This window comes from Telmatherina bonti (assembly GCF_933228915.1).
Source record: "Telmatherina bonti genome assembly, chromosome: 6".
NCBI classification, from domain to species: domain Eukaryota; kingdom Metazoa; phylum Chordata; class Actinopteri; order Atheriniformes; family Telmatherinidae; genus Telmatherina; species Telmatherina bonti.
In genome coordinates, this window is record NC_136624.1 from 10,521,172 (window position 1) to 10,532,787 (window position 11,616).

The 11,616-nt window shown below is 42.3% G+C and overlaps 1 protein-coding gene across 1 annotated transcript in view; it reads left to right on the forward strand.

The window, feature by feature from the left end:
- Positions 1–11,616, forward strand: part of plxnb1b (plexin b1b) — a 138,445-nt gene that overhangs the window by 89,274 nt on the left and 37,555 nt on the right. The window contains exons 6-9 of the mRNA XM_079242226.1: positions 3,423–3,551; positions 3,824–3,924; positions 4,627–4,759; positions 8,833–8,989. Of these exons, the coding sequence (XP_079098352.1) occupies positions 3,423–3,551; positions 3,824–3,924; positions 4,627–4,759; positions 8,833–8,989 (520 nt within the window). The remainder of the gene's footprint in view (positions 1–3,422; positions 3,552–3,823; positions 3,925–4,626; positions 4,760–8,832; positions 8,990–11,616) is intronic.

The window sequence follows — 11,616 nt, forward strand, 5'->3', positions numbered from 1 at the left end:
CCTAAAAAAAAAAAGCGGAATCTATTTAGTATCGATGTCAGAGTTGCATGTCATGTATGAGTCTTCTGAAGCGAATGAAACACCTGTAACATGTACTTCATCAGCTTTTCTGCCTGAGTCCTTGAACTGAGCTTCAGAGAAGAAGCCCAAACCACTGACTGTTCTGTGGCGAAGGTTGAGATGAGATACTGTGACTGCAAGTGTGAACCTCAATGAAACACAATGATAATGGTTATTTAGTTTATAATTCTTTTATGGAGAACTGAAACTGCCAAAATAAAAAATAAATACAGAAAAATATAAAAATGTCTCGATAAAATAATTAGTAGGATAGTAAATTCTACAAATGTATAAATATATATTTCCAAATGTTTCCTTTACCAAATATTTTAATTTCCCGATTGTTTCTTTTTATCATTTCCATCCCTAAAATAAAAGCTTCTTCCTTGCACCAAAGTTGATTGACCATTGAACACCCCCCCCCCCCCCCCCCCCCCCCCCTAGCCTGAATTGAACCATTTTATACTATATTTCTATATTTATTTTGACACTCTGTCTTCGATATTTTGTTGCAAGGAGCGATGACTCAGATTTTCTCGTTGCTTCTTGGCTTTTTCTTTTTCTGTCAGACTGACTTTGTTCTGGAGTTTTTCAGAAATCAGAGAGATGTTGTTGCCAATGTGTCTCTTAGTTGTATTCCCAGAGTACTGCGTGCCTTTCTGGTTTATAAAACACAAATTTTACCCAGGTGTTGTTGTTCCAAATTGTTGTTTGTTACTCTGATCTCTTTATCCACCTTCCCACAAATTACAGTAAAGTCAGAACATCAGACCTACTGAATGCAAAATACCTTGTCATGTCATGGACACTGACATGCTCTGTAAACAACTTGGTTGTTGTTCTAGGAGTGTCTTAATAGCAGTGCTCCCATCTGTCCGGCTGCAGGTCCACCTGTCCAACTAGCATCAGGTGACTGGTTGACCTGAGCTCATCTAAAGGCATTTGGCCAGCCCTCACAGCGTCTATTGACCCATTACAGCCTGGGTTGTGATTGGTTTATTTATTAGACGATGCACTGATGCTAAATTATTTACAGCAATGCATTTTACAGTTGAACGTACTGCCTTGTTTATTTGCTCCAAACCAGGTGAAAGACACCAGTCTGATGGTTTTCTAAGGGATTTTATTAAAAAAACGGAACTTTGCTTTGGAGTGTAACGGAAACACATCTGGAGTCACTGTCAGTCATGGAAAGAGTGACGGTTTGTGCCAGCTGTTAACATGTAGGAGTAAATTCAGCCAGCATTTCCAGGGGAATGATCAGTGTACCTAAACAATGAAACCTCTCACCGCTGAGAGGTGAAGGACTTCTTTTAATGCTTAGTAATGACTTCCTTGCTCAGCTTCGGTCAGGCTTTATTCTCCATTGAGAAACACGGTGGTGTAATTGAGTCTGTAGTTTTTTAGAAGCCTGCTTCAGATTTATAAATATATTATCATAAAATGCTGTATTAGCAGTCAACTCACACTATACACACACCAACACTGTGAAGTTCCAGTCTGAAATACCAGTTTAAGCCCTCCTGACCTGTCCTGGATTCTCCCATTAGGATGATTGCTGAATTAATCTGTGTTTCCCCCCTACAGAATATATCTGACTCATCAGCTGAATGAATGATATTTAGTTTACTGTAAAACGACACAACAGGCTGATGTGCAGCAGCTGTTCCTCCATTAACCCAGATTAACAGCTGCTGCCATGTCGGACGTTTAATGCTGTCCACTCCAGCAGAATTATTCAGACTGAACTCAGGCTTGTCAGCTTTTAGATCAGCCTGAAAATATTTCTGAATGTCTCATAATCCTGTGTTGTAAAACTTGTAAACTGTGTTTACCCCTAGAATTCATGGAAGTCCTCCAGCTGTGTTATTTTTAGTCATAAATATTTTGAAGTTGTAAATTAATGTTTGCGTATAATTTCAGAGTTTATCAAGTTTTGTCACAAGAATCTGCCCCCCCCCCCCCCAAAAAAAAAAAAAAAAAATCAGTTAATAAATGTTCCAAAGAGGATTTGCATAGTTTGTGGAAAAACAGTTCTTTTGCAAACATCCTGTCCACAGATGCAAAGCACAGAACAGAACAGCGTGAAAGACTCTGAAGTTGCTGTTGCGAATTTTGTCCTAGTTTTCACAACTCTGATTGGACTGTGTCAAATTAAACTGTCCAATCAGAGAGCAGAAAGGTTCCTAACGCCTGCACAGCTGTAGGCTGTATGTTAGGTTACCGAATTCTGGCCTGGAGTACATGTGAGCGTGAAGGGTTGTTTGTGTTTCTGTGTTGGCCCTGCAATGAACTGGTGACCTGTCCATGGTTCACCCTGCACCATGCCTGATGATTGCTGGGACTGGTTCCAGCTTCCATGCAAGACTCAGCAGAATAGAAAGGGAATAAAATAAAAAACTATTTTATTTGAATACTGAATTTATTACATTTCTTAATGCAATTTCTTAAAAAGCTTCTACAATACTTTTTTACTATTTTTTTTATTACTTTAAAAATGTGTCCTGTTTATTCATTTTTTCATACAATTAAAAAAATGTAACATGTAGAAAATATTCAAAATTATTTTGAGGATTTTTTTTTTTTTTTTTTTACAAATATTTAGTTCTTTCATAATTTGATTATTTAAATTTATACCTATTTTATTTCTAAAGGAAAATAAATATAAATAACAAAATTCACATTAAAATAGTTCTTATCTCATTTTATTCTTATACTAATTTCTGATTCTAAATGTTCCATATGTAAAAAAATAACATTAAAAAAAAAACATTGAAGTTGTAATATTCCCAACTTTAAACAGGAAAGACAGAACAAATAAACAAATATATTACAGTGTGTTTAATTTTAGTGGCGTCTAAATATTGTTCCAAATTGTTGTTTGTTACTCTGATCTCTTTATCCACCTTCCCACAAATTACAGTAAAGTCAGAACATCAGACCTACTGAATGCAAAATACCTTGTCATGTCATGGACACTGACATGCTCTGTAAACAACTTGGTTGTTGTTCTAGGAGCGTCTTAATATATCTTAACAAATATATTACAGTGTGTTTAATTTTAGTGGCGTCTAAATATTTTAATAAGGTATGAAACAAGGACACAGTGCTGCCTCAAAATATTTTCATATTATGCTGGACAATAGTATTTAGAATAAGCAATCCTTAATTCATGCTGCTTTCAGTTCAACAATGTTTATACCCTGACTGGTTGCATCCTAAAATATGTCCTGGTGGAGCAGTGAGGACAACTTGAACTTCTAAAAGAGCCGAAAAACAAACTGAATGCAGGATGTTTTATCATTTATCAGAGTTTGAGAATTTATTTCTTGATAATAATTGTGATTTTTGTATCTCCTCAGGTGTTCTTGGGACCAAATGGTGAGGTGGAGGAGTACTCTGTGATGTCCATACAACCGAATGCAGTCATCAGCTCTGACCTGATCCTGGACCAGAAAGAGGAGCATCTGTTCATCATGACCCAGAACATGGTACGCACCAAACCAACCTCCAGTCACTTCCTGTTGATGCACATTCTACACAGCCTCTTTCTTTTTTGTAAGAGTGAAGGGAAAGTTAAAACACACTCCTTTCTGCTCCAATTAATCCACTCAGTCAGCGCGTAGTTTGGATTATTTTAATGATCATATTTTTCATTTGCTTTGTAATGCTGGAAAATGTGGGTCATTAGTTTTTCCAGTCAGATTTTTCAGGGTTTAGCGCTTATGCACGAATGATCACGATTGCTTTGTCCTGGTTGTAGCTGCAGAAGAGGCCGGTGGCTGAATGCCAGCAGCACCCAGACTGCCACTCCTGTCTGCTGGCCCATGACCCCTACTGTGGCTGGTGTGTCCTGGAGGGAAGGTGAGATAAACACCAGCGCCAGACTGGAAACATGTCCCCAGAGATTAATCACTAGGAGCACATTTTTTCTGCTGTAGTTTGATGCATTTCATCAGAAAGCACTGGCTGAAGTACTTACAACAGTTAGTAAGGATTTAATTCTTTCTTTGTTTTTGTTGTAAACCTCATTTAATAATCTGCAGACTAAAGTTTTCTAGTCATACCAAATATTAACAAGCCAGTTTAGAGAGGTTATCTATTAAAAGTTTATTTAAATATTTTATATAAATAAACCATATATTTTATTCACAATTTATTTGATTTTTTTTTCTTATTTTGGAAATTTATTACTAAAACTACTTGCTACATTTATTAGCATCAGCTGCCGTCACATACTATGTAATGCTATGATACTAAATATATGGAACTGGATGTATTGTTAGCACAAAAATATCCATCAGATAGTTCTTGATTTGTTTGTGTGAGGTGTTTAATGTGAATGTGAACTGTAAACATGTCAACATCCATCATTAAACATATGTTTGTGAATCCAATCATCCTTACTCTCCTTTACACAGAGTTTACCATATTTACCCTTCTAGGATTATTTTTCCACCTCTTTTCGTTATTTTATAGATTAGTAGGATACAAAGAATAGACCTTAAAGCCATGATTTAAGCTCTGGATGTTGTGAATAAAGTGTGCTCTGTTTTTCTCCTTAAGATGCGTGTTGAAATCTCAGTGCAGTCGTGGAAGTCAGCCCGGTCAGTGGCTGTGGAGCTTCGACATAGAGCAACAGTGTCTGGCTATACAAGACCTCAACCCCTCAAACATCAGCAGAGAGGAGAGCAAGATGGTAAGGAGCAAATCAAAGAACAGGTTTACCTTACCGTACCTACGTTATAGAATAAGCTGATGTCTTTTATCAGGGACCAGAGTTTTTATAGCCATAATGCCCCCCAATATGGTGAAGTAAAAGAACAAAAATAAGACACCTGATGGTGGCTATGTACTTGTCACAAAGCAAACTACTGATCTGACCAACGACAGACTTGCACTGATAACTGAACAGCCAACAAGCAACTGTGAAAATAACTTGTCATTGCACCTCTGTAGCAGCTACTCTTTGGATAATGTTTTGACCTGCATGTACGTAGGCGCTGTACAGGCTAACAAGTAGCTTCTCTGGGCTTTTGACTTTCTGGATTGTATTCTCTCTGCTACCCATTAGCTAGCAAATGCTAGTATTAGCACTGTACAGGCTAACAAGTAGCTTCTCTAGGCTTTTGACTTTCTGGATTATATACTCTCTCTGCTATCCATTAGCTAGCAAATGCTAGTATTAGAATGTGAGAGACTAACAAGTAGCTTTTCTAAGCTTGTGATGTTCTGGATTATATACGCTCTCTGCTGTCCATTAGCAATCAAATGCTAGTTTTAGCACTGGAGAGGCTATCAGATATCTTATCAAGGCTGGTGACCTTCTGGATAACTTACTCCCTGTGCTGGTCATTAGCAAGCAAATGCTAGTATTACCGCAGGGAAAAGCTAACAAGTAGCCTGTCTAGGCTTGTGATGGTCTCGATTTATATACTCTCTGCTGTCCATTAGCAATCCAATGCTAGTATTACCACAGGAGAGGCTAACAAGTAACCTATCTAGGCTTGTGATGTTCTTGATTATATTCTCTCTCTGCTGTCCATTAGCAATCAAATGCTGGTATTACCACAGGAGAGGCAAATAAGTAGCTTCTCTAGGCTGGTGACCATCTGGATTCTCTACTATCCATTAGCAAACAAATGCTAATATTAAACCTTGCTTTATAAGTGACGTGTTTGACTCCACTGGGACTTCCTGATTAGAATAAACAAAAAAAATAAATTAAAGTTTTTCAATTTAGTTTTGGTGTTTGTTGTTAATGCTCAAAACAGGGAAGCTGGAGCAAACAAGTGGCCCATATTTCATATTTCCACCAGGTTAGTTGATGATTGTCCTTCAGATTAAATTGTATTTATTTACTGTATTTCAAGCATAGACTGTATATGAAAGATGTGCAGAGCTTCCGGTGGTAAAAAGTGAAGCCTATGCGGAAGTGCATAAAACTGCAGTTCACCCATCATCCACTAGGGGCTGCAGAACAGAGCGAATCCCCATAGAGTCCCATGTTAAAAAGACTAACTTCATAGCAGAAATAAACATGTTTACAGAATGGTACAAAAATCCATTTTCGGTTTAATAGGTCAGGTTTACCTTCATGACAACTGTGGGGGGAGTGAATTTTTTCTAACAGCTTCATTTAAAAGTAATTTAATCTCAAAATTCGGCATATTTAGGGCTGTGTCCTTTTGATTGACAGGTACCCAATCTCCCGCTTCAAGTCAGAAAAACGTAGAACAACCGCGGTTTTTAGCCGCTTAACAACTTGACTTAGCTTTAGCCTGCTTACCTCAGTTAGCTGGTTAGCTCCTGTTATCTCCGGGTTAGCTCGGTTAGCTCTTAGCTACAGGCAGCTCGGAGTCCTCTAGATGTCGATCATCCACCATGACACTCACAGCCCCCTTTCAGCTCCACCTCTTTGCCCATATTTGTATTTTCCAGATGAGACAGCACACATGCCCCTGCCAAGATGCCGATGGTAGGAACCGCCCACTGAGCTTCAATTCAGCTCTTCAGAAACCTATGGGTGACGTCACGGAGGCTCCATCCATTTCTTTTTATACAGTCAATGGAATTTCTGAACAATCCACAAAAACCGAATATGATTATGAACGCCATCATTTGTGCCATCCATCATTTTATATACAGTCTGTGATTTTAACGTTACCGGTACTCTAGATTTCATCAACCCAAAGCCCACATCACCATCATAAACTGGTTTCTTGTACAGCTAGTGTGTGTTGTGCAGATATATTGGGTTTGTGTTTTTCAGCTTTGTTGTCTCAAGTACAGATAGTGATCAAGATCTTGTCATTTTCTGGTATGGTAGAAAAGAAATCTTTCTGTTTCTGTTATCAATGTAGAAGATTGTTTATGAATAAGCGCAAAGACTAAACACACTCTGAACCTATCCAACACACACTGCTCTGTGTGTTTTAACAGAATTACAGTTCAGTGTGTTTGTTGTAAGTGAACTTTCTGACACATTTTTTTTTTAGCCAAAGAGGTTCTTTTGGAGAGCCCCTCATATACTGAAGTCACATTTGCCATAATGCACACATATGTGAGTTTTACTAGCGGAAACATTCTCAATCAGTGTAGATCCAGTCCACCAGAGTGCATCTTAGACATCATCTTGGTGATGTCCTCCATATGTTGGATGATTTTAAGTCCAGTTTTACTGCAGCATTCATGTCTTTTGAGATGTCAAACTTTCTCTCCAACATAACATGATGATGACTGTACAAACAGCTGAAAATCTGTCACTTGTGTAGGTGTGGACCTTACTTCTGTCATTATTTATCTCAGTTAAGTTAGTTTCATCTTCCAATCATCAAGGGTTATATTTAGCAGATGCCAGATGTTTTGTGCCTTTCAGTCACCAGCATCCTGCTCTCAGTCGTATTTGTAATGTCTTTGGTATTTGTCATGATCAGATAGGCTCTAGTCTGAAAAGATGCTCTGCTGTTTGTCCTTAAAGAGATGCCAGACCTAAAAAAAAAAAAAAACCAGCTGTACCTGAGAGATGCATCTGGACCTTCAGTTAATCTGTCTACCGATTGCTGAAGCCTCAACAGAGATGGTCTCAGTGGAAGGGTAGTTGTCAAGAAGCCATTTTTAAGGGAAATGGTGAGAAAATACCAAAATATGCTAAATGACACAAGACCTGGGCTGAAAATCAGTGACAACAGGTCTGATGGAGGAATGAATCCTCTCCAGAGCTCAGACCTCAATATTATTAAAGCAATGCTGGATCATCTGGACAGGGAATGGAACAAAAGGCAGAAACTTCAAAAGAAGAGCTTTGGGAAGTCCTTGAAGGAGCTTTGAGAACTGTTCCTGATGATAGCTGAAGGAAATGACAGAAAGCTTGTCTAAGAGGAATCAGACTGTGGTTCTTGTTCCAGTGAAGCAAACTCTGTTTTTAAGTGAATTTTTTTGTAACTAATTTAATCTCGAAATTCTGCATATTAAGGGACGTGTCCTTTTTATTGGCAGGTACCCGATCTCCCACTTCAAGTCAGAAGAACGCAGAACAACCACAGTTTTTAGCCGATTAATATGTCACTTAGCTTTAGCCCATTTACCTCCATTAGCTGGTTTACTCCTGTTAGCCCCTGTTAGCTCAGTTAGCTCTTAGCTACAGAAAGCTCGGAGTTTGCTCGATGTCAATCATCCACCATGAGGCTCACAGCCCCCCTCTCAACTCCACCTCTTTGCCCATATTTGTGTTTTCCGGGTGAGACGACATGCATGCCTCTGCCAAGATGGTAATGGTAGGAACCGCCCACCGAGCTTCAATTCAGCTCTTCAGAAACCTACGGGTGACGTCACGGAGGCTCCGTCCATTTCTTTTTATACAGTCTATGATTTCAAGGTTACCGGAACTCTATATTCCATCAACCCCAAATCCCACATCACCATCATGTGCAGACATGTTGGGTTTGTGTTTTTCAGCTTTGTTGTCTCAAGTACAGATAGTGATCAAGATCTTGTCATTTCTCTGGTATGGCAGAAAAGAAATCTTTCTGTTTCTGTTATCAAAGTGGAAGATTGTTTAAGAATAACCGCAAAGACTAAACACACTCTGAACCTATCTAACACACACTCCCTCCAGGTCGACATCATATCCTGATATGTAAAATCAGTCTGAGACATCGTCTCTGGTTTTATTTTCTGATTAATTTCAGAAAAAATCTCCTCGCTTTGATCTGTTAGTATTGTGAAGTTGGACACGTGCACTGATCCAATGTTGAATTTCACCTTCCTCAGGTGACTCTGTCCATCCCAGGACTCCCTGTGTTGGAAAAAGGAGAGTCTTACTCCTGCTTCTTCCAGGACAGTCACAGTCCTGCCACCATCACCGAGGATGGGGTCACCTGCCGGTCTCCAGACACAAGAAGAATCCCCATGGTGCTCCCAGGACAGGGTTGGTTGAATTTATTCCATCTTTATATGTATTGGAATTAGCAGTTTGGGTCTGAAGGCCTAACTGGACTCACTTTGTTGGTTATCTTTTGGCCAAACCCGGCCCGAACTCATGTTGCTCAAGTTTCGTGACTTAATTTAACTAGTGGATATATTTTATGATGACATTTTAGTTTTAGCGACCAGGAGCTGCATACATGGATTCAGACGGTCTAATCTGAGCAAATTCATTTTTTTCTTCTAATCCAACCTCTCCAGAGGACTGTAATCTGGATTTTTAATATGCATAGCCCCCACTAATCTGTTTCCTCCAGTGATTGTTCTTTGATGTTCGCCTCAGTTTTTGAAGTTCAGTGAACTTGGTAGCAAATGATTGTGTAAAATGATCCTTCATGTTCAGTTTAGAGACGTTTCCTGAATTATTTTATGAATTGGCTGTCCGTGTTTCTCATATCCGGTCCTCCGGACCTCCTGCCCTGCATGTTTTGGACATTTTCCTACTCCAAAGCAGAGAACTTGCCTCATCAAGTTCTTTGCAGCCTATTAACAAGCCTTTTATTTCATTCAGGTGTATGAAGGTAGGTTTGCCGTTAGAACACGCAGGGTCCTGAAGACCAGAATTGAAAAACACTAGTTTATATTTACACAGTTATTCTAAAATGGGTTAATGTGGATTGTACATAAATTGGACTAAAGGGCCAATTTATCACGTCTGGAACACGTCTCCCTCTGGGACGTGCCTGGAACACCTCACCAGGGAGGCATCCAGGAGGCATCCTGACCAGGTGCCCGAGCCACCTCAACTGGTTCCTCTCGATGCGAAGGAGCAGCGGCTCTACTCTGAGCCCCTCCCGGATGACTGAGCTCCTCACCCTATCTCTAAGGGAGAGCCCGGCCACCCTGCGGAGATCTCGTTCTTTCGGTCACGACCCACAGCTCATGACCATAGGTGAGGGTAGGAACGTAGATCGACTGGTAAATCGAGAGCTTTGCCTTCTGGCTCAGCTCCTTCTTCACCACGACAGACCGGCGCAGAGCCCGCATTACTGCAGACGCCGCACCGATCCGTCTGTCGATCTCGCGCTCCATCCTTCCCTCACTCGTGAACAAGACCCCGAGATATTTAAACTCCTCCACTTGAGGCAGGACCTGACTCCCGACCCGGAGAGGGCAATCCACCCTATTCCGGCTGAGGACCATGGTCTCAGATTTTGAGGTGCTGATTCTCATCCCAGCCGCTTCACACTCGGCCGCGAATCGCTCAAGCGAGAGCTGGAGATCACGACCAGATGAAGCCAACAGGACCACGTCATCCGCAAAAAGCAGGGACCCAATCCTGAGGCCACCAAGCCGGATCCCCTCAACACCTGGGCTGCGCCTAGAAATTCTGTCCATATAAGTTATGAACAGAATCGGTGATAAAGGGCAGCCTTGGCGGAGTCCAACCCTCACCGGAAACGAGTCCGACTTACTACCGCCAATGCGGACCAAGCTCTGACACCTGTCGTACAGGGACCGGACAGCTCGTACAAGGGGGTCCGGTACCCCATACTCCCGGAGTACCCCCCACAGGAGCCCCCGGGGGACACGGTCAAATGCCTTCTCCAGGTCCACAAAGCACATGTAGACTGGTTGGGCAAACTCCCATGCCCCCTCCAGGACCCCAGAGAGGGTATAGAGCTGGTCCACTGTTCCGCGAACAGAACGAAAACCACACTGCTCCTCCTCAATCCGGGATTCGACTATCCGGCAGACCCTCCTCTCCAGGCCCCCTGAATAGACCTTACCAGGGAGGCTGAGGAGTGTGATTCCCCTGTAATTGGAACACACCCTCCGGTCCCCCTTCTTAAAAAGGGGGACCACCACCCCAGTCTGCCAATCCAGCGGTACTGCCCCCGATGTCCACGCGATGCTGCAGAGGCGTGTCAGCCAGGACAGCCCCACAGCATCCAGAGCCTTAAGGAACTCCGGGCGGATCTCATCCACCCCCGGGGCCTTGCCGCCAAGGAGCTTTTTGACCACCTCAGCGACTTCAGCCCCAGAGATAGGAGAGTCCACCCCTGACTCCGCCAGCTCTGCTTCCTCATCGGAAGACGTGTTGGTAGGATTGAGGAGGTCTTCGAAGTATTCCCTCCACCGACCCACAACGTCCCGAGTTGAGGTCAGCAGCTCCCCATCTCCACTGTACACAGTATTGATGGAGCACTGCTTCCCCCTCCTGAGCCGCCGGATGGTGGAGCAGAATCTCCTCTAAGCCGTCCGGAAGTCTTTCTCCATGGCCTCGCCGAACTCCTCCCATGCCCGAGTTTTTGCCTCGGCAACAGCCGAAGCCGCATGCCTCTTAGCCCGTCGGTACCCATCAGCTGCCTCCAGAGTCCCACAGGCCAAGAAGGCCCGATAGGACTCCTTCTTCAGCTTGACGGCATCCCTCACTGCTGGTGTCCACCAACGAGTCCTGGGATTACCGCCACGACAGGCACCAACGACCTTACAGCCACAGCTCCGGCTGGCCGCCTCAGCAATAGAGGCATGGAACACAGCCCATTCGGACTCAATGTCCCCCGCCTCACTCGGGACATGTTCGTAGCTCTGCTGAAGGTGGGAGTTGAAGCTCGCTCTGACAGGGGA